The 24124-nt window shown below is 42.7% G+C and overlaps 1 protein-coding gene across 2 annotated transcripts in view; it reads left to right on the forward strand.

Annotated features, from left to right (window-relative positions):
• The window catches only part of RABGAP1L (RAB GTPase activating protein 1 like), a 133943-nt gene that overhangs the window by 52745 nt on the left and 57074 nt on the right, over positions 1-24124 (forward strand). For both annotated transcript variants that reach the window (XM_033151247.1, XM_033151248.1), the window contains exons 14-18: positions 5591-5704; positions 13724-13798; positions 15914-16039; positions 17634-17777; positions 20347-20388. In XM_033151247.1, coding sequence (XP_033007138.1) covers positions 5591-5704; positions 13724-13798; positions 15914-16039; positions 17634-17777; positions 20347-20388 — 501 coding nt within the window. The remainder of the gene's footprint in view (positions 1-5590; positions 5705-13723; positions 13799-15913; positions 16040-17633; positions 17778-20346; positions 20389-24124) is intronic.

Here is a 24124-nt window from a genome sequence, read left to right on the forward strand (position 1 = left end):
AGGTTGCGAACGTGATCCGTGCGGGAGGCACGTTCGCAACCCGCAGCATTCACAACCCGCAACGCCTCTTCTGCGCATGCGCGGGTCGTGATTCGGTGCTTATGCACGAAGCACGATTTAGCGCTTCTGTGCATGTGCGAGCGCCGAAACCCAGAAGTAACCCGTTCCGGTACTTCCGTGTTTGGCGCGAGCACAATGCGAATAAATGTAACCCGCAGCATTCGCAACCTGAAGTGTGACTGTACAATAAAAACAAACTAAAAACAAACAGGCATGCTTGAAGGAAAGTGGTTATCTGGATTCATTGCAGTCTGGCTTCAGGTCTGGCTGTGCAATGAAACTGCCTTGGTCATCCTGGCTGATGACATTTGTAAGGAGAGAGTTGGTGGGAGGGAGTGCAATCCTTCTTGTTTTCCTTTACCTCTTGATGGCTTTTGATACCATTGAATGAATGAATTTATTTTTAACGGTCACAGACCAACTCACCTTTTGATACCATTGAACTTGTTATCCTTCTTGGACATCTCAAGGAGGTGAGGGTTGGGGGCACTTTACTTTGGTGGTTCTGCTCCTACCCCCAGGGCCATTTCCAGAAAATAATTATGGGGGCCATTGTTCAGCACTATGGGAGGTGCTGGCAGGCTTTCATCTTGTCCCTCATGCTATTTGGTATATGACTGTGAGCTGTCATTAGGAGATTTAGAGTGAGGTGTCACCAGTATGAAGATGGCACCTAGCTCTGTCCCTCTGTTCTGTCTGTATTTGGAGAGGTGGCTGAGATTCTAGACTGGTGCTTGAAGATGCTGATGGGCAGGATGTGGACCAGTAAACTGAAGCTGAATTTTAAAGTGGCAAAAGTATTATGTGTTCCAAGTTATTGAGTCTGGGAGGCAGAAAGATGGCCTGCTGCACACCTCTGGAAGGACCAGGTTTGCAGCTTGGGGGTACTTTTGAATTAAACATTTGTAGGTTAGGTCTTCATTGTAGGGGGACAGAAGGGTAGCCACAGTGTGAATCCTTTAGCCCTAACTTAAGCAATGTTTAATTTCTTTTTGTAAAGTTCAGTGCTGTGCCTTTTGTTCTTCTAACTCAGGCTTCCTCAAAGTCAGCTCTCCAGATGTTTTTTTGCCTACAACTCCCATGATCCCTAGCTAGCTGAACCAGTGGTCAGGGATGATGGGAATTGTAGTCTCAAAACATCTGGAGCCTGAGGTTGAAGAAGCCTGTTCTAACTGAACAAAACACAGAAATTAAAGGAACATTTTAAGTAGACAAAATGTCAGAATTCGTGCTGCTCACATATGTTTTAATCCTTGCTGTCAAACATTTTTAAACATGTTGACTAACAAGCTAAGTTGGCGGCATTTTAGAAACCTGTTCTCTGTAAATGTCACCATTTTGAATTACCTGTCTTGAATATCTTTTTAAAGCATGAAGCACAACCTATAGTTTTTTGTTTTTTGTTAAATTAAATTTAGATCCTCCCTCAAAGCACTGTGTATCATATTATAATATCTCTTTTTGCTAATTGAGTAATGTCTTCATGGTTTGTGACACTTTTCAAACTGAAGGGGAAACAGAATGTATTCTATTAATTAGCATGGTATAAAAGTTCAACTTCATTAGTTTTGACTAAGGGATTTATGCCATCTGTTGCCCATGGCACTTATTTCATAGAGCAGGGATGTCCAACTCCCAAGAGACGGTGATCTACTCCCGGAATAAAAAACTGGCAGTGATCTACCCATTTTTTGGGGGGGAGGAACACAAAGTTGTTGAGCTTTTTGGGGGGCACGCCATAAGTTGATAATGAAACAATAAACACTCTGCCGCTCTCGTATCACCTACGACACGGCACCCAGGTGGGTCTTCATCCTCGGCGATGCTCCCGCTACGTGCTACCCTCTGGTTGGGCCGTCACAGGGAAGTAGAGGATAGGCGCCAGGAACGGTCTGCTGCCGCACGATTGCATGGGTAGACTGGCACGGCCGGGGATCCACGCAGCCTCCTGCCGGAGTGAATTTGCTGCAGCCTGCCAGCAGGGGCTTCTGAAACGCAGAAGTAGCAGGGCGCCAGTGCTGGGGGCCGAGCGATGACCGACTCTCGTCAGGTCAGGACGGCACACGCACGGATGCTCTTTTTCCACCGCAGAGGAAAATGAACCCGCGATCGACCACTATTACCCGTGGATCGATCTGTCAATTGCGGTCGACCGGTTGGACATCCCTGTCATAGAGTATTTAAAATCTGCCATCAGCACAGCTTTCTGCAGACTTGTTGGTATTCATTTTATATGGTATACCGTATGTTTTGCTCCATAAGACGCACCTGAACATAAGACGCACCTAGTTTTTAGAGGAGGAAAGGGGGAAAGCCCTGTTTTTTGAGGATCAGCTGAAAGTGGTGCAGCTTTTTTTGCAAAGGGAAAGCCCTGCTTTTTTGAGGATCAGCTGAAAGTGGTGCAGCTTTTTTTGCTAAGGGAAAAGCCCTGCTTTTTTTAGGATCAGCTGAAAGTGGTGCAGCTTTTTTTTCCAAAGAGGAAAAGCCCCGTTTTTATGGGGTCCAACTCACAGTTCTGCAGCTTCTAGTCCTACAGCCATTTCTACAGCTTCTAATCAGCCAGTCACATGTCGCTGGGGAAACAAACAGCCTCCCTCTGCATTCAACAATGGAGGCCTGGGCAAGGGGGCGGGGGTGGAAAGGGAGCCTTATCTCTCTCCCCAATCACTTGCTGAACAGCTGTTCAGCGGCTTCCTTTCAACAACCCCTTCTCTCTTTGTAAAAAAAAGAGCAGGATCTGCTTTTGGCCCCTAGGCAATTGGGCTCCAGGGACCATGCATTCGCTCCATAACACGCACAGACATTTCCCCTTACTTTTTAGGAGGAGCGAAAAATACGGTAACTATGTTTGGACAAAAATATGTAGATGACAGGAGAGGGCCAGCAGTAAATCACACAGAGCTAATTGGTGTTGACTATTAGCAAAAACAGGATCTGCACAGGAGTATCATACCTAATGAGCACAGCAACTCATCTCCGGCAGGTCTTGCCCCCATGAAGCAGTTGCTGAGACTCGAGGTCCAAGCACGTACCACAAGGCCTCCACAGAGCTGCCTAAGTCCTCTTTTTTCCAGAGTCCCCCCCCCCCCAGGTAATCTGAGACTTTACCTGTGTGAAGCTAATTTCTCTTCCTCTCTCTTCATGCCTCTCTTGGTTCTGGAAGACCCGGGTGCAGGGTAGCTGGTCACAACAGGAGGGAGAGACTCCCATGCCTCTTCCCGTGCCAGAATCAGTCTCTGCCTCTTGGCCTCCTCTTCTGGGCTTGTCTCTGCCACAGACTCCACCTGCTCTGTGACCTCTTCAGCTTCCGACACCTCTTCATAGTCTTCTCCCTCTGACTATTCGTCATTGTCCCACCACCAATCCCTGGGCTCTCAGGCTTCTTTCCTTGCTGGTTCCCCAGCATGGGCATAGCCAGGATTTTTGTGTGGGGAGGGAAGCTTTTGTTGGGGGGGAGCAGAACCTCAGATTTGTATTGATTTTGATTTGGCTACATCCATGTTCCCCAGTTGACTTCTCCCACAATTTATCTGCATCTAACAAGTCCACGATAGTAAATTTATATTTATTTTAATGTTTTGCTTTGTTTTTTATTAACATATAATCAATCTTTTGTTACATATTCCTTTTTACTATGTTTTGATGCAAGTTTTTAGTCATGATGGGTAAAATCATGGTGTGCAGAGATCACTGCTCCTTATCCTTTCTCTCTCACATAGTTTAGTGTGAGAGCATCTGCTTTGCATACAGAAAGTCCCAGGTTCAGTCCCTGGGATCTAAAGGTAGGACAGGGAGAGAGTCAGATCTGAAACCCTGGGCATCCACTGCCAGTTTGTGCAGACAGTAATGATCTGGATTCAGTTTAAGGCAGGTTCCTATGCTCCTAAGTGGACAGGCAGCAAGAACACAGAGAAGGAGCAGCAGTGGGTCCAGGGATTTGTAGTGGGCCCTCTACTGGGGAGTCTCAACAGGTGCTCAACAGTTTTGACCGATGGGTAGGGACAGCCGAACATCTGTTGCCCATGCTCTGGTGACCTCTAGACTGGACTACTACCAGAGCAAGGTGGTCTGAACATACAACACCAGTGATTGCACTGGCTACCAATACATTTCTGGGCTTGCTGCAAAGTGCTGGGTTTTTTGTTTGTTTATTTATATTAAGAGTTTTATTTTATAAATTGCAGTACTATAAAGATTTACAATAGCAAATCAAACAGTTACAGATTAATAATAATAATAATAATAATAATAATAATAATTTATTTATTTGTACCCCGCCTATCTGGCTGGGTCTCTCCAGCCACTCTTGGCGGCTTTCATCAAATATTAAAATACATTTAAAATATCACGGATTAAAAACTTCCCTAAACAGGGCTGCCTTCAGGTATTTTCTGAATGTCAGGTAGTTGTTTATTCCCTTGACCTCTGATGGGAGGGCGTTCCACAGGGCGGGCGCCACTACCGAGAAGGCCCTCTGCCTGGTTCCCTGTTGCTTTGCTTCTTGCAGTGAGGGAACCAACAGAAGGCCCTCAGCGCTGGATCTCTTGTGTTTCGTTGTTACAATGCATATGATTGGAGAAAAGTAATAAGCATTGAAACCAGATAAACAATAAGTAAAGCAACTATATGATAATGCCCCTCTAAAACCTAGCTTGGGTAGTTAGAGGTTGTGAGCTCCCAAGAGAAATATTTATGAAAATAATGAGCAGAAACCATACAGTGTCAACATGATTAGATGTAGTTCAGCCCCTTGCTTTCCTCATATCATGTTTTAATCTTTCCATGAGAGCAAGGCGCTGAAGACACTTACACCAATTTGCAATTTAAAAAACCCAGCGGACAGTCAGTACATATAACACCAAATCTGGTATGTCTGCAGTGCTTACCAATTTGTTTCCAGAATCTTTTCAAAGTGCTGATTTGATCTATAAATCTTTGTGTGGATGTGGACACCAGTACCTCAAGGACCACCTCTCCCCACATGAACTAACCTGGACCCTGCAGTCATCATCTGAGGCCCTTTTTTGTGCCCCCTTCATGGGAAGTTAGGAGAGTGGGTTTCATAGACCCTGAAATATAAAAATGAAAGACACACAAATACCTAAACTGGTGTGTTTATGGAAATTGGACCAAGGGATCTGTTTTCCTATAGGTGGCAGCAGTGGTGGGACATGTTTGCTTATATCAAGAGATGGCAATATAGTCAGTAATCCACCCTCCCGCCAAGGGCCACCATGGCTTCCTCCAAAGTGTATCATCAAAGTGGAAAAACTAATCGTTTTGTTTTGCGGATGCATTAAGCAGTTACTACTGATGCCCTATTAAATGGCTAATAATTTCCTGCAAATCTTAAGATGGGGCACATGTTCTGGATTCCATCCTGCAATTGAGGTAAGCCTTCTGGCCAGCTGGTAGTGGTATAATCTGTCAAGTACTGTATATGTTTTCATTCTGTATCTTGGTTGAAGTATCTTGGTTTCCTCGTTTTAAGTGTCGTTTGCATGATGCTATTTTCTCCCTTCCTTCACAGGACTCATCCCAGGAGAGTGTCATTACACGAGACATCCATCGTACATTCCCAGCTCATGAATATTTTAAAGATACAGGAGGAGATGGGCAGGAATCTCTATATAAGATCTGTAAGGTACGACCAGATTTGTATGTAATTTGCATTGAAAAGTCTAGCTCCCTCTCCCAATGACCAGTACATTTTACACACGTCTCAATAGCTTCCATATATTAACACAGTTTCCATATATTATTCTAAATGCCATTTCTGAATGTTTAAATATTTTGTAATTCTGTGGCACATTGGTTTTTTGTGTATTAGTGATTCTGTGATGGTACTGTGAGAATAGTCAGCTGCAGCATAATATTTTTGCGCTGCAAGGAAAAACAGGTGATCTATATCATTCAAAGGGCCAATTTTAGGTAATCAGTAATTCATTATTTAATTTGCTCAATGGTATTTTACAACATCTATATCCGTAGTCTAGGATATTTTTATTTAAATAATTCAAGCATTATCCACCACCCAGTAACAACACAAGAGGCTTGACGTAAAGGGAGCAAGGTCCATTTGTTGGCTGTAGGTTCCCTTCAGCCATCTTCTTGGCAGTATGCTTTGCCTCCTTTTATTTTATTTATAGCTGCCTAAATATTAAGACACAACCTTGATGGCAGAAAGTGAGGAGGAATTAAAGAACCTTTTAATGAGGGTGAAAGAGGAGAGCGAAAAATATGGTCTGAAGCTCAACATCAAAAAAACTAAGATCATGGCCACTGGTCCCATCACCTCCTGGCAAATAGAAGGGGAAGAAATGGAGGCAGTGAGAGATTTTACTTTCTTGGGCTCCATGATCACTGCAGATGGTGACAGCAGTCACGAAATTAGAAGACGCCTGCTTCTTGGGAGGAAAGCAATGACAAACCTAGACAGCATCTTAAAAAGCAGAGACATCACCTTGCCGACATAGGTCCATATAGTTAAAGCTATGGTTTTCCCAGTAGTGATGTATGGAAGTGAGAGCTGGACCATAAAGAAGGCTGATTGGCAAAGAATTGATGCTTTTGAATTATGGTGCTGGAGGAGACACTTGAGAGTCCCATGGATAGCAAGAAGATCAAACCTATCCATTCTTAAGGAAATCAGCCCTGAGTGTTTACTGGAAGGACAGATCCTGAAGCTGAGGCTCCAATACTTTGGCCACCTTATGAGAAGAGAAGACTCCCTGGAAAAGACACTAATGTTGGGAAAGATGGAGGGCACAAGGAGAAGGGGACGACAGAGGACGAGATGGTTGGACAGTGTTCTCGAAGCTACCAACATGAGTCCGACCAAACTGCGGGAAGCAGTGGAACAAAGGAGCGCCTGGCATGCTCTGGTCCATGGGGTCACGAAGAGTCGGACACGACTAAACGACTAAACAACAACAAAAATAATAGTTACCTTCTTTGGATTGTTTTAAGAGTATTATGGACTGAAGACCAAACAAACAAAAGATTGGGTTAAAACAAGCTTGTTTTGCCACAAATTTGCTGTTTAGAAGAGAATTATTGATCAAATTGGGGAAGTTGAAGGATTAACAGTCCTGCTATAATACATTGTTCACTACATTGTATCTAAATCATTAGGTCCATATTCTATAATTTTATTATGGTCTATCCAAACTGGAGGTCTTTAAGCAGAGGCTTGACAGCCATCTGCCAGGAATGCTTTGATGGTGTTTCCTGCTTGGCAGGGGGTTGGACTGGATGGCCCTTGTGGTCTCTTCCAACTCTAGGATTCTATGATTTAATCAACTCTGGGACTATGAATTGCTGTGCTCCACATTGGCACCTAATACCTTGCCATTGGAATGCAGGGCAGGCACACACACACTCCTTATGCGCTGTGCTAGGAAATAAGTAAATAAATCAATTCAAACCTGGAAATGGCAGAAGAGAGCTGAAGAGTCCTTGTGACCCTCCCCGGAGCCCAGAAGAATTTTTCTGTAGATTATGAAAGAGCAGGGCTCTGGTGCTGGCTTGAAAAAGGTGTGTGCCCCCCCTCCCCACTGCTGTGCACTACTGTGCTCATTAGCTGAGAGGCAGGAAAGCTCCTTTGCAGCAGGTCTTATCTGTGCAACCTTCCCAGCTTCTCTGTGGTCACGGAACTTGTGAACACTCTTCTGGGGAGAAAACTCATTATACTTCTAAAGCTGAAAGTGAAAAAGGTTTCCGACGCTGACCCCCAAATGGTGTGCAGGAGCTCTCTCTGTTGCTATTCTACCCTGCTCAACAGTGGGAAGCTGTTCCTTGCAGCGGACTCAGCTGCGTGGCTGAGATTGAAGGCGAGGGGCAGTAGGAAGGGGGTCTCTGCTGCCCTTTAGGTTGCCCTTGTTCCGCTCCTACCCTTCCAAATGAAAGTGGAGGAGGGGGGTGGAAATGGAAAACAAAACCACTAAAAAATGAAGTTTCCCCACTTACACATTTCGCTTATGCACACAAAACCCCTCGTAAGTGGGAAATCTCCTGTATTTCTTGTCTCAAATGCTGTACTTTGAGGACTTGTGTGTTTGTATGTATGAGAAACCATTTTATTATCTGACAAATTTTAGGTATAGCCTCCACTTCTGTAGATGATCTTTTTTCATTTATAAGGATGGAGCGTCCTCTTACATGTGCCTAGAAATAGAACATGAAAGATTTAAGGTAGTTACTGAGAAAATAACAATTGCAAAGGGCTTTCTAGAAGGGAACTGGGCCAAGTCAGATGTTTGGTAATAACTATTTTTTCAAGCATTTCCTTTCCCCATCATATAAACAGATTAATTTTCTAGGATTTGATACATTGTGGAATAATACTGGTGGCCTACTTTTTGCTTGCATGTATATTCAAAGGTGTTTTACTACAGGGAATCAAAATAATTGGTAAAAGTCCTAATCTTAGCTCTTGGATTTCTGTGACAGCAGTGCACAATTTTAATTTGAGGGACGTTGTTGTTTCACATTTTTGTTTATCAGAGAAACAACTGCTGTGATTTTAATGAGTAGAATTTAATATGTTTGGGTAGACTCCATATACCAGCTCGTCCAGGTTAATACTCTGTCAAAAGAACAAAAACAAAACAGATCATCTCTTTTCGATTTTGCAAGAAAGAGTTTTAAATATATTTTGAAAGCAGGGTGTAAGATTGAAAAGCCATTGAACGAGGCACTTACTCTACTCTTAGTTGTAATGCGTACCTCTTCCCCCTTTTTTGCACTCCAGTTCTTCGCTGGGCTGCTCCTCTGCTATGAGTTGAGCAAGTGTATTGGGCCTTTTACCTGTACGCTTAATGTAGCTGTTAAACATTTGTCTTTGAAAACACATGCTCAAGCTACTACTGATGCAGTATTTGGCTTTTGGTTTATATAGGTATTGTCATCTATATCGGTACAGCTTTAGAAATCTAGTGACCTACAAAATTCACTCCGATGCTGTTATGTACTGAGTTGAATAGGATCCAAACTGCAGCAGTCTGATTGGTCCTAGAACAATAGGATTGAGATTGCAGCAGTCTGACTGGTCCCAGAACAATAGGATTGAGATTGCAGCAGTCTGACTGGTCCCAGAACAATAGGATTGAGATTGCAGCAGTCTGATTGGTCTGCAGGAGTCACCCAATCCAGCTCCAGGTGGAAGTGAATCCGCACTCTGATTGGCAGACAGGAGTATCCCGGAATTAGCCAATCACGTGGGGCCCATTGTGTAAATAGTGTATATAAAGCAAACGTTTTGGGGGAACTACATATTGATAAGGATTAGGAGCCCAGTTAGGATTGCCAAGTGTACTCCTGTCCTCTGCCCTGCTCTGCATTGATATTCTTCTAAATGCAGAATGTTTCATATCAGCCTTAAGGAGCCCTGTTTCAAGAGGCTGGGTGGCTTTGAACGGAAAGTGTGCATTTTAAATTGAAGTTATAATTGGAAATTATTTCATTGTTACATGTCTGCTAGAAAGCTGCTGCTCGTTTGTATAGGGCGCTAAGTTACATTATGAGCTGCTGCAGGGCCTACCATGTGGTTATTTCCTGTGCCAATATGTGACTGAACAGCATTCTCACTTGGAAAATGGGACCTAAACTCAACCTGCTGCAGTTGTGCCTGTCGGGCCGTATCTGTTGGAATTATTTTTAGTTTTGTCAGTCTCGATTTGGGTAGTTGGCTGTCTTCAGCAGCACTTTCACAATGTCTCCTAAATGTCTGGATTAGGCAGAAGCAAAGTTTTGTGGGACCCTCAACACTAAAGCAGATGGAGGATCATAGCTCAATGGCTGAGCACTTGCTTTGCCTGCAGAAGGTCTCAGATTCGATTCCCAGCATCTCCAGTTAGAGTTGGGAGGGTCCCTTGCCTGAAACCCTGGAGAGTTGGCCCTTCAGGGGGGTCCTGAGCATTGGTTCCTGCCACTCCTCAACCTGTGGGGTGTCTGAGTCATCCTCTGAGTACTCTGTGCCTGGTACTAGGTTAGGGCTAGGCATAACAGTGTCAAACAAAAAGCTCCAATTAGATTACATTTGAATAAAAATACCATGCTTCCCATGGACCTCTGGCTAGCCACTGTGAGAATAGGATGCTGGGCCATTGGCCTATGTCAAGGAGCGGGTTGCTTTCCCAAGTCCTCCTTCCAAGCTACTAATCCATCACACGCAAGGCACCAAACGGGTTACCAAGCTTCGTTGGCTCCTTCTCTGGAGCCAGAACATCAAGCAGCAAGTCTAATACACGGCATGTTCTCTCTCTCTCTCTCTCTCTCTCTCTCTCTCTCCCCTGGCAGGTTAACTCGAAGATTTATAGGGGCTGGGGAATGCTGTCAACCAGCCAGCCCCATCACATTCTCCCACTTTGGGGACTAATTGTTACCACCTGCCTGAGGGGCCCCACCCCAGCAATACTTGCTCACAGTGTAGGAAGGGGGGAGTGGTGGGTGCGGGCCGCCCCGGGTGTCATCACTAAGGGGGCTGTTCAGTCAGCAAACGCAGCAAAACGCGGCTGAACTCGACGCTGTGTATGGATAAGGAGTCAGCATAGCTATGTTCTTTAAGGCCAGAGGAAGTATGCCAGAATTGCACTGGCGGTGCCACAGGGTTCCCCCCTCCCTGTCTGTTGATGGGGGAGCGTGTGCCTGTGCTGCTGCCCCCTGAACCCACTCAGGCTCAGGCATTGCCCTTACAGCCACCGCAGGGAGGCAGAGGCAGGTGAGAGGGAAAAGCGAGCCGTCCCACCGGCACTTGGGAGCTGCATGGAGCCGCTTCTCTCTTCGCTGCCACACACTCCGTATCTCTTAAGCACCTACACTCAGGTATTCATGGGTTTCTTTTCTTGAGTAATGGGCTATGTTTTTGAAATTGCGAACAAAAAAACAGGGCGACTCTTTCCTCCATCTCTCTCTCTCTCTCTCTCTCTCTCTCTCTCTCTCTCTCTGTATTTGTGTGTGTGCCCCCTCCCACCTTTCCACATCTCCCCGCTTAACTGTTTCCTGCCTCACTTTAAATCCTTTCTCATGTGGAAAAACACCTTTGGGAAGTGATTTTGCCCTTTTGGCTCCTTTTCCCTAGAATTGTAGTACTGTATTGTAGAGTTGGAAGTGACGCTGTTGAGGATCATCTAGTCCAACCCTCTGGAATGCAGGAATATGCAGCTCTCCCATCCTTTTTACATTTGCTCTCAGCCCTCGTTTGCCCTCCTCCTGCTATGTAAATTTACATATCTCCCCCCCCCCACACACACAGTTGCCTCGGGTGCTAGTCCTACTCAGAGTAGACTCACTGAGGAACAGCAAGAGGGGCTGCAAACTCAGTGACTGCCCCGGGCAGCAAAAGCCTTAGCTACGCCACTGACAGGATCACTACTTCATGACAGCTTGATCCTGCAAGCTCATCTTGTGTTCTTACCTTGCACCTTAGTTACCAAGTTATAAGGAGGATGGTTGACTGCAAAAATCTCAGTTACGTCTGCTCGGAGTGTGTTGAAGGTCAAAGCTTGGAGGAAGAAAGAGCAGCCATTTCTCATCATGCAGCAGTTGTGATCAGCCACATTCTGTTTAAATTAATTGTTTGACTTCTTCATGTTGCACCTATGATATCTTCTTGCAATACTTGAACTAAAATGGGGTTTTATTTTTCTATATTAGCACAAGCTGTACTTCAGTATTTTTAATTTTTTTGCGGCTTTAAAAGCAAATCTATACAGTCCCCAGCATTGTAAATTAATAATTAACTAGCTTGGAATTGGGAAGAAACTTTCTATGGACATGATGGATGATATTTAACTACATTTTACTCAGGGTAGACCCACTGAAATTAGTTCATTAATTTCAGAATAGATCTATTAAAATTAATGGACCTATCTTAGTCATAAGGTGAGTCCATTAATTGTAATAGGTATTTTCTGAGTAAAAAGTAGTTAAATACCGCCCACTATACTGTAGATAATTATTGTGGATTTCTACTATCTGCTCTTAGATTTTTGAACAATAGACATTTGTTCATATGATTTGAATTAATACTGAATTAATAATTATAGTCTTAACTAACCAGTGCGATACTGATTCAGAATTCATGTCATCTGATAAACAATGGGTAGAACCTTCTTGATTTTAACTATGTTTTTGTAGTCTCTAGTCAGGTCCCATGCTCATAACTATTATACAATTTAAACATTTTGTGTTCTAGTCTGCAATAACGTCAAATTATGGTGCTCACTTAAAGTTCAGGTTCTGTATAGAAGGGTCCAAACAAAACAAGATTGCTCTTACTTTGAATTTGGAACACTGACAAGAACACTCCCATGGCTTCCTGGCATTTAAAATCTCGCTTGCTGACAGATGACACATCTGCCATGTATTGTCAGGCAAAGCGCAAACCATTATATAGTCTTCTCTTCTTACCACCTAGGTGTCTTTGCAAAATTATATGGTTTAGCCTCGCCTGTGTTGCCTTGAAACCAAGTTCATTCTGATGCTACATGGAAAACGGTAGCACAGAAGGTGGCATCCTTTATTTAGAAAAGGGAATTTTTGCATCCATTGTCTGTCTTTCCATTTGAAGAAACACTGCTGTCTTTGTATGGAGAAGATGAAGGGGAGAGAATTTTCACCTTTATATATTTAAATACTGTTACCTATTGTTGTGCTTGTACAAAGCATTCATTCGAAGACCACATGTATTCACTTTTTTTTTTTTTTTTTACTTTCCTAGTCAATTCTGCCGGTTAGAATCATTTTAGGGCTTGTCAGAAGAAATTTGGTAATGATGGTAGTATTTTTGATCGGAGAAGAATTCTGTCATTTCAAGGAAAAATATAAGCTTTTCTTATCAGAGATTGTTTCCGAGATCCAAATGGTTTTGATCACAAATATCACATGAACTTTAAAAGTAATTATTTCCTGTCTTGTCTGGATGCTTGGTAGGAATGAAGGGTAAAATTATTTGTTATTGTTACCTTATTGGGAAATTTAAAACTCTTTGTCCATGTTGAGTCGTAACAATGGATGAAGCAACCACCAATGCAAAATTATGAACAGTAGTAATAGCCTATTCAGACACAAGAGGATTGTGTGATGTGGTGGGAAAAAGGAACGAATGTTTAAGGGCACTCCTATCTTGGGCTCCCTGTTCTCATCATGTTTTAGTAAAAGGATATTATTTTTTTCAAACATAGATGAGGTCCTTGGGCAATGCAATGCAAGCAGAAGAAATATCACAGCACTATAGCGTTCAGATTGCTTTAATTCATTAGTCCCAGATTGCTTAAAGAAATAAAGCAGTTCTTTAATGTCTCTTTCTCTCTGTTTGGCAATTAATTTTGCATGTGGAAAAATGCAACCATATTTACTTGAATCTAATGCTCACCTTTTTTGACTGATGCCGGCTTATGTAGTTTGTTCTGTGTATAAGTAACGTTTAACATATTAACATTTTGTGGGCAAGTCACGACAATTGCCTGCTACTTCAGTGTCCAACCTAGTCTGTCATAGCAGTGGAGCATTGCAGGCTAAGGTTTACGTTTACACCTTTTTAAATAAAGCACTAGAACAGGCCATTCTGGAAAGACCACGTTGCTCTCTGTACCATCACCTGAATTGTGATCATGGACTGGCATTATTCATTATTGTAATCAAACTTGCCTTTTTATTACAGGCATATTCAGTGTATGATGAAGAAATTGGTTATTGTCAGGGTCATTCCTTTCTAGCTGCTGTTCTGCTGCTGCACGTGAGTACACCATGGAAATCATGTTCTTGCTTAATGAGCCAAAGCAGTTAAAATACTTTTGCTTTCCATATCTCAAATACTTGTAAGATTCACTTCCCTGTTTTCTTTTCTTGCTGCTTCTTTTGTCCAGAATGAAACTAGGGACTACTTCGTTCTTTGATTAGCTTCTTCTAGCTTCCTCCATTTTCAGCTCCCATATTTGCCCACTCAACTGCTTTCATCTGCAGAACTGGCACTGCGTAATACTCATTCCACATTTGTATATGTCCTCCATTGTGAGAATTGCCCATTTATTATTACACTCTGCTTCCTGCTCTTTAACCTTTTTCTGATCCCATGGTTGCAGGGGCGTAGCAAGGGGGGCGGTCCGCCCTGGGTTCCATAATGGAGGGGGTGACAAATTAGCAAGGAACAATTCTTTTTGAATTTTTTTTTTGGGGAAATGTTTTTTGAATTTTTTTTTTGAAAATGCCTGCTCCGAAGGTCTTATGTTACTATACTACAGATTATATAGCTATGTATGAAATTTCATGCATATCGGTTAATATCTTGACCCTCCTCCACCAAAATAGCTGTTCACTTGGCTGTTATGTCACGAAGGCTGAAATTTCAGTTCAGAGAACACTTACTGTTCCCAACCCTAACCCTGTGGAAAGCTATCTAATTGGACTTTAATTTGATTTTGTGATGTTTTTAAGAGGTAATTTAATTATTGTTTGATTTTATACCAATTTTATGTATCTGATGTTAGCCACCCTGAGCCCGACTTCGGCAGGGGAGGGTGGGATATAAATAAAAGGTTTTTTTATTACTTGTTATTATTCCTTTGTAAGAAAATATGAAATAACGTAAAACCATTTTTGCCGGGGGGGGGGGGAATCAATGGGGGGGTTGACAAGAAATTTTCCGCACTGGGTACCACCTGACCTTCCCATGCCTGGGGGGGGGGCGACATTTTTTTTTGCCCCCGGGTACCAATTTACCTTGCTACGCCCCTGCATGGTTGCAAAGCTTACTCGGGAGTCTTTGGCAAGCTGTATCAAACTCTGTTTGAAAGCCATGGGGCACATTATGTATTCGCTCATCTGTCTCTTGATCCTCTCGAAAACTCTAAAAGATTTTTGGGATAGGTTGTGCAAAGGTAAATCCTGTGTTGGTTCCTCAACAAAACATTTTTTAAAAATGCTTGATAATTCTATATCCAGTAATTATTTCCACCAGTTTCCCCAGAGCAGATATTAAGCTAACTATATCCCCTGGATCTCCTATTTAAAAACTGGTGATAAATTTACCACTTTCCAGTCCTTGGGTGTGGAAACTGATCTGAGAGACAAGTTATGTATTTTTGTAAGGTTTTCGGCAATTTCATATTTGAATTCTTCAAGAATTCTCAGGTAGATATTGTTAGGACCCAATGGTTTCTTAAGATTTTTATTTGCCTATAAAGCTTAGAACTTTGTCTCTTGTCACCACTATTTGCTTCAGTTCTTCATGCCCCTTTCCTGAAAAAGTTAGTTTGAGGTACGTGCATCTGTAACCCTCCATGAAACACATTGGACAGCACTCACACTTCTGGTTTTCTACCTTTATATCTGTAATTGCTATTTATTGAGTTTGTTTACTTAGGAACCTGGAATCTGTAAGATCAGAAGGTGGAGCGTTGATTGCCTTGGCCTTATTGCTCCATTGCTAAACATGTACAAATGCTTAACTTGTTTGTTAGCGTTAGTCTCTGTCACTAGGACTGAAACACTTCATCGGGTAGGGCTCCCGTTGTGCTTATAGAACAGGTTTAGAAGATTATTTTCAGGTTTGAGGGAGTTCACTTTGAAATATATTTGCATTTTGTCAGCTAGGAAAATTTGCACTTCAGCAGCATCACTAGTACTATAACTAAAATGGCAGGTGCATGTATTGTATGGCCCATAATTTATAGAATAACAGAACTTGCTGTTCACAAAAGTAATTTCCAAATGCAATATTTAGAGAAATGCTTTTGTTTGTTTGCTTTGCACTCTTTGCATATAATCCTCTATGTACAATAACATTCTAGGGCTAAACCACTACAGAGCTCACATGAGGGCCACTTTGTTCATTTAAATGGTTTCCATGCAGATGCCTGAAGAGCAAGCATTCTGTGTGCTGGTGAGGATAATGTATGACTATGGCCTGCGGGACCTCTATAAAAACAACTTAGAAGATCTTCGCAGCAAATTTTACCAGTTGGAGAAACTTATACAGGTAAGCTCTGGCTCAGGAATTCATCTTTACATTATAAAAACGTTAAACCAAGGTAGGGGACCATTGAAACCTTTAGTGTTGTCCCGAGAACTGATGTGTGCTCAACAAGGAATTTAACAAGGTTTTACTAAGCTCCCCCCACCCCCAAACTGAGGCTGAATGGACTTTAAAATTATTCCTGGACTGGACTAGGAGAGCTGATGGAGTAATGCAGTTGGGAATGAACTGCTGCCGAACAGATGTGGTAAAGAGGCTGAATTTGAGAGAAGATATTGGCCTTCCAGGCAAAGTAGCTTGCAAGTGTCATTCATTCTGAGACAGAATGTATGCCTGATCTCTTTCAATGTGGGAAGATTTAAGTTGTTTACAACTGTGTACCGAGGAAGAACTCCAGAGTGGAATTTTAATGGCGCAGTTTGAGTTATTTATGAGTTGAAAAAAATGCTGAAGATAACATTTTGTAAAAACAAACAAACACCCCAGCTGTTCTTTTATGAATAATAGGTTTAGAGGTACACAAAGAACAAAGCAAACTATCTACGGTAGGTATGCTTCCATGGCTGCCTGCACATTGTATGCCCAGAGATGGAAAGAAGAATCAGTTCCAACTAAGGAAGTTTAGCAACAAAAACTGATGGAGTGTGCAGAAATGGCGAAATTTACAGGAAGATTTAAGAAATCAAGAAGAGAGATTTTTTGATATAGAATGGGGAAAATTTATTGATTATCTGAAGAATTATTGTAAACAACTTAAATCACTAGCAGGACTGACGTAAAAACGTGCAGTGACAATAACTGAAATACAACATAAATGATGACTAGTAGATAGATATGAACTGGAAATGCAGTGGGGAAACATTGAGCATAAGTAACCGCAGAAAGGGGGGGGTCGGTGATTGGATGTTTCAATTGGATCTGTAAATTCAGATGTGTGATTATATTGCAAAATGTGAAGATGAAAAATAAAATATTAAAAAAGCAGAATGTATACTGCTGTGATGTAACCCTGTGTTGTTGAGTGTCCTCTGGGATCCGCATGAGGAAATAGAATTCCCCTTGTAGTGAATTTCTGTTTTCTGAGACTCCCAGAAGGCGTTTGTCATTGAATCATTGAGTTGGAATGGACTACAAGAATCATCTGGTCCAAACCCCTGCAATGCAGGAATCTTTTCCCCCAGTGTGGGGCTCGAACCTTCTTTCCTTCTGAGACTAACCAGTTACAGGAGGAGTTGGTGGCTTTTGCCTCTGCTGTACATGTAGGGGAGCTAAGTAGGGTCTCCTGTGATTTAATTACTCAACCCTGATTTAATTGTTCTTTTGGTTAGCTGTGGACCCTGCATATCTGCTCTAGGAGGTGGCGCCATCCCAATGTTGTTGAGTGCCCTCCAGGTGTCACAGACATTCATCATGAGAAAATGTACGTGTTTGTAGGTATATTAGTAGGATAAGCAGAAGGATAGCAAAAAAGGTATCAACTTAAAATGTATTTTGGCATGCTAGCATTTGTAACGAAGTATTTCATTGTTAGAAGCCTGCTTAGAAATAAATACTTCAGAGAGCAGAAGATGGAGTCAACTTTCTCTTTTACCTCTAGGAGCAGCTTCCGGATTTGTATAATCATTTCTTGAAACAGAACTTGGAAGCCCACATGTATGCATCCCAGTGGTTTCTCACCCTCTTCACTGCCAAGTTCCCACTCTGCATGGTCTTCCACATAATTGATCTACTCCTTTGTGAGGTAAAATAAAACCACCTTAAGTCTGAAGTCTTGCTTTGCATGAAATGAATTGCCACTTTTCTTGAGCTTGTTATTGGATCTGAAGGAAGACTACTTGTATTAAATGAGAATATTATATGGGAATGCTCTTACACTTACTCGGTTGTCTTAAAATAATGTGGGTTACTCTGCCATCTGTAGCGCAATGGCTCCTGCTAGTGCAACAGGGTTTTCTCCCCTCTTCTCTCATCATACCCTCCAAAATTGGCTTTAGGGAGGTTGGGAGATATGCTACAACACTACACAGGGTAAAGGAAAACGGTGGATTGTTCCATTCAGCAAAGTGCTGGAATGATTGTGGGATAATTTTTCTGACATTATGCCCTTTCTCCGCTATAAGATTTGTTTGAATAATTGAGGCTACTTGTTAAAGGAGAAATCTGCTTTCTAAAAACGTGGTTTCGGCTGCTTCAGAGTGCCACCCCCAAACACACTATGAAGTTTAAATCAGTTTGTCTCATACACTTTAGTTTACCTTTCAACATTCAGACCGGAAAGAGTCATAGACGTTATTTCACGATTTGCAGGCCCCAGAGACATAAATGAACAAATGAGTAGGCCTGGGTGATGTATCGATACATTGCTCAGGACCACTATGAGGGGCAGACCGTGATGGGGGCTTCACCCGAGTATATTGCAGGTAAAACAGACGCTGCTCCTGAGTCCTCTGCCACCAGCTTCGGGCCGCTAGTAGCAGAGGGACTCAGGCACAGCGGTGGCTTCACCCATGTTATACTGCTGGGCGAAGCTGTCATTGCTCTGCCCCTCATACTGGCCGGTGGCCACTGCAGCTGCTTGTTTCGACATTGCGGTGTATCACCAGGTCACGATGTTTGGTTGGCTTGGTGATATAACTTGATGTTGAAAACCTGACATTGCCCAGCCCTACAAATGAACCTAGTGTCTAGAGTATGTAGAAGAACTGGCATTGTACCCTTTCCTCGAAATCTAATTTCTAAAGGGTGTTTGTGTCTGATTTGTGTATATAGCCTAAAGCAGCAGCACAGAATATATTAATTAAATGAAAGTGACAAAGAGAAATCTAAGGAGCTTTAACAAAGAGACCTAAATAGTTACGAGGATACCAACCCATTCTGCAGTTTGTCAAAATGCACAAAGTCGTTTTGGGGGAGTGGGGTAGGGTAGGGGTTGGCCATGTTACATGTTTGTAGCAGCCCAGAGAAATAATGCTTGGGCATGGATTGAGGTGTGTTTTACCAATTTGTATGGCCCAGTAGACTATGACTATGGCTTCCACATGGGTAGGAAGAGGGAATGTGTGACCCCACAGCGACACTGCTGGTCACCAAACCATGATTTGGTTTTACGTTTGAACTGAGCCATTATCATTCATCATCTTGTACTGTAGGGGTCGGCAACCTAAGGCCCATGGGCCACAAGTGGCCCACGGGGGTTGTTTAACCAGCCCCTGAGCTGCCCCGGAACTGAGCCGCCTGCTCTGCGAGTCCCTAGGCGCTGCGCTAAACTGGCGCAGCACAGTGTAGGGACTTGCTTCTGTGGCGCTGGAAATCACATCTGCGCATGCGCAGATGCCGGAAATTGCGCTGGAAAAACGTGTGCGTTCTGGCTCACGAGCGATCTTCACTGGAGTGAACCGGTCCAGGTGAGGTAAACCTTGCCGGCCCCTGTTGTACTGTTTGTAAACACATTGTGTTCAGGATATGTAAAGTAACTGCTGCTGGCTATTGGAGTTTAATTACTGTTACAATTCTGACCTCTAGTGGATGAAATCTGGTTTGCTTACACTATATGATTAAAAAAATATTCCTTTTGTATTTGTGACCCCATTTAAATGAATACAACTTTAGCATGTTTAATTTTGTACCAGATTGTGGCCGGTACCATTTGTAAGCTGCTAAATCATGAGCCTTGAGGTCACTTCCTTCCTTCCTCCCCCCCCCCCGCGCTCTGCCATTAGAATATTCTAATCACACTTAAAAGCAAATCATAGTTAGCAGTCCTGGTTTCAGGGCAAACTCTGGATTGCCACTCACTGCAGTTTTAAGTTTCTGATCATGGGTCATATGGGGAGGAGGAGCCATGTGACCCTAACATTTGTGAGTGATTGTGCAAAATAATTTAGCATCACTTTTATTCATTTATTTATTTATTTATTTATTTATTTATTTATTTATTTACGAATACTATTAATCCACCCTTCCTTGAAAATAAACATCAGATGAAGCAAAAATACTGTCCCTGAGCTGTTCTGCTTTAAACTAAAAGTGGGAATCACACAACAGAATGATAAACAAATGCAGAAAACTACATAAGAAGAGTTAATCTTTAATGTGTTAGTTTTGTATTCACAGATACTTTTTTCACAGGTAAGCCATAATGATTTACCTGCAGAGTGATGATACAGCCTAGGAACAGTTTTGCTGCTTGATTTGCTGCTTGTGTTAATTTTGATTGGTCACAGAAGTAGTTCTTAAATATTTGTATTTCGGGGTGTCCCTGTTTTTAAAATTTATAAATGGGATCAATACCATTTATTTCTCTTTTTCAGGGTCTGAATGTAATCTTCAATGTAGCACTGGCTCTCCTAAAGGTAAGTCATTTTTGTGTTATTCCAGGTTTTATGTCCACACACAGCCTTACAAGTAACTCGACAAAAATTACTCACTACAACTTTACTAGCCTATCTGACCATGTATGTTTGTGTTGTCATTTGTTGCTCCTTGATAGCCTCCCTGCCAGTTTATAAAAGCTTCCCTGCCTTGTGACTAGGAGGTAGTTTTTATTCACCATAGCTAGGTGGCTTTTAGAAGCCTGCCCATACAGTTCATAGATGTTGTATAGATGTTGTATATCAGGCGGTATATTCCAGTAAGTGCTCACAGTCTGTTTATCATCATCATTCTTTATTCGACCGTCAGTCAGAAAAGATACATTTATCCATACAGAATTAAAACATCTAAAACATCTAAAGGAACTTTAGAATAAAACATAGCCAGCACTAAGATGAAGCTATACAGATAAACCCATGTCAATGCAATCAATCTTAGTCTTACGACGCTTAAGAGCTAAAAAAAGAAATTTGGCCACCAAGGAAGCTATTTTTCCCATAACATTATTCAACAGATATAAAACCTGTCTTTATCTGGATAGAGAGCTAAATTGAGATAAGAGTGGGGCTATAAGATTTTGCCTGAAATCTGTATAGAAAGGGCAGCTCAGGAGAATATGACCAGTGGACTCTACCTCTCCCAGGGCACAATGACAAGTTCTCTGGGCATATGGGACTCCCCTGTACCTTCCCCACAACACCGCAGATTCAAGGACATTTAATCTAGCCACTGTGAGGAGTCTACGGTATTCCACATAGTGGATTTCCGCGAGATAAGGAGCTGGTGTAACCTGATAGATCTGCTCCCCCAGGAACATCCCTGGTTTCACAAGGGCTATGTCCTCTTGTCTAGCAATATCACTCAGTCTCTGGGAGATCACAGCTCTGGCTTGACTATATTTCATAGACACCAGGTACAGACTGTTTAATTATCTGTTCTAGGGCCTTCTCTGCTATCATTGTCAATGGTCGGTAGTTACCTGGGCCTTCTCTCTCTCTCTCTCCGCCCCACACACCTTTTGAATATGGAGGCAACATTTGCCTGCCTCCAGTCCACAGGGATCTTATCTGTTCTCCAAAATTCTCAAAGATTACAGACAGAGACTCTGAGATTTCATCTGCAGGCTCCTTTAGTACCCTTAGGTGCAGTTCACCAGGCCCTGGAGATTTGAATTCATTTAAAGTAGCTAGGTGTTCCCTTACTGCATCTTTTCCTATCTTGGGCTGCAGCTCCCTCCTTGCATCACAAGACTGGGCATTGCTTTCCTGTTGGGTGATGGCAGGCAGTGTAAGTGTTGAGCAGTTCTGTCTTCTCTCTGTTACCCAATAGCACTTCTCCATCTTCCCCATGCAAGGGACTTACCACTTGCTTGTTCTTCCTCTTGTTTCAACATAGCCGAAGAAACCTTTCAAAATTATTTTTAACCTCTCTTGCAAGCCTGAGTTCATTCTGACTGGAAGCCCTTGAACTTACTGTCACATGACGTTTGGACCTTAGGTCTTCTCTGCTGCCAAGGAGCAGTTCTCAAGTATTAAAATGAAGACTTGAGTGATTCTGATGTTTGGTTATAAATGACAATGCAGCATAATGTCGCGACAAAACAAAATGTTTTTAAGAGGTATTTATCATACCAGTTAAAGATTACACACAGTAAGTATTTGGGCAAAACAAAATAAAAAATAATAAAAAATCCTTCCAGTAGCACCTTAGAGACCAACTAAGTTTGTTCTTGGTATGAGCTTTCGTGTGCATGCACACTACTTCAGATACCAATACAGATATTTGGGGTTTGCCTAAAAAGCTCGTGACCCACCTGCATATGACACACACACTTTGGGAGATGCTGAGGTAGATAATACTGACCTTAATGAACCAAGGCAGCTTCCTGTGTTCCTAACTGATGAAGTGGGCTCTTGGTTACTAAAGACTGTGCCACCAAATAAGTTCTTAAGGCACCACAAATCATTTAAATGATTATAAGTTAGTAAACTACAGTTTCCAAAATCATATAATGAAATTGGCCCAAGTATCAGTCGATTGCAGCCGTGAGGCATAGAAACACACTCTGCATCACTCCCATGTATTCTTTAATAGGAAAAGGCTATTTCATTCTAGAAGAAAATAATAATTTGCTTTACTGCAGTCCCTTTATGATAGTGTATGTAAACCTTTCCTGAGACTCAGTTTTATATTTTAAGCTCAGCCATTCACCCAGGAACTCTGTACATTGAGGAGGCTGTTTCAGAAATCGGAGCACAAGTGTGATTCATGTAAAGAGTCTTCCCACCACCACCCAAATCTGAGAGTGTTATAGCTATATAGCAGATTGGCGGGGGAGGCATTTGGAAAGTGGTAAATGGAATGGGGAGTTTTCCTAACTTAACATCATGCAGCCCACCACCCCTGATCTCTGATCTCCTCCAGCAGACCTATAAATTGTTATGGGCTTGAAGAAGATGGTTCATTCTTCCTCTCCATACTTGAAGTTTCCTCTTCTTGCTCTCACCATCACCCTCTCCCTGCCCCCCCCCAATTGCCTCCTAGTTTGTGGGGTGTGGGTTTAATTTTTTTTTTTAACCATTCTTTCTAATAGTGAACTTGGGTGGTTGAAACAAAATAAAATAAAAAATTCCTTCCAGTAGCACCTTAGAGACCAACTAAATTTGTTCTTGGTATGAGCTTTCGTGTGCATGCACACTTCCTCAGATACCTTCAGATTCTTCTTCAGATTCTTCAGAAGTGTGCATGCACACGAAAGCTCATACCAAGAACAAACTTAGTTGGTCTCTAAGGTGCTACTGGAAGGAATTTTTTATTTTATTTTGTTTTGACTATGGCAGACCAACACGGCTACCTACCTGTAATTGGGTGGTTGAGTTCAGTTTGCAATCAAAATAGGATGTTAGCACAGGGTGGTGACGGCCCAAGGGTCTGCATTATTGAGCCATACCAACTGAAACTTGTCCAACACAACAGGTCTAGACTGTGCTCTGGACACCCCTTGAGATTCATCTGCTGTAACAGCAGAGGCCAGGTCCCGATGGATGCAAGCAATTTTATCCTCAAAATGCTTTGCAAACAAGTAACAGTGAGCAGCTGTTAGTTCTGCCACCTCCTTCGAGCCACACTGTAACGGGCCCCGCATTAGCCAGAAAAGCTCTGCTGGACGGCACAATGAGGATGCAATGGAGGAAGCAAAGTAGTCCTTCTTTTCAGCCTTCACTGCCACTAGGTAGACTTGATGATGAGCCCTCAAGTGTTGGATTGCATTCAACCAGATTTTTCCTCCACTCGTGTTCCAGTATACCAAGGAGCCAAACGGGTTTCACAAAGTGAAAGAGGGCGCGCAGGAAGAGTTTGGATTTGATATCCTGCTTTATCACTACCTGAAGGAGTCTCAAAGCGGCTAACATTCTCCTCTCCCTTCCTCCCCCACAACAAACCACTCTGTGAGGTGAGTGGGGCTGAGAGACTTCAGAGAAGTGTGGCTAGCCCAAGGTCACCCAGCAGCTGCATGTGGAGGAGCGGAGATGCGAACCCGGTTCCCCAGATTACGAGTCTACCGCTCTTAACCACTACACCACATTGGCTTTCAGGAGTGATTGTGTCACTGGTCTGAGCCATTCGGTTGTTGCAGAGGGTCAGCCAGAGTTTCGACGGGAGCAACAGTCCTATCGGGTGGGAAATCCCCCAGAGCTGTCTGGAAGCCCATTGACT

The sequence above is a fragment of the Lacerta agilis genome, chromosome 6 (genome assembly GCF_009819535.1).
Source record: "Lacerta agilis isolate rLacAgi1 chromosome 6, rLacAgi1.pri, whole genome shotgun sequence".
In the NCBI taxonomy this organism is placed as follows: Eukaryota; Metazoa; Chordata; class Lepidosauria; order Squamata; family Lacertidae; genus Lacerta; species Lacerta agilis.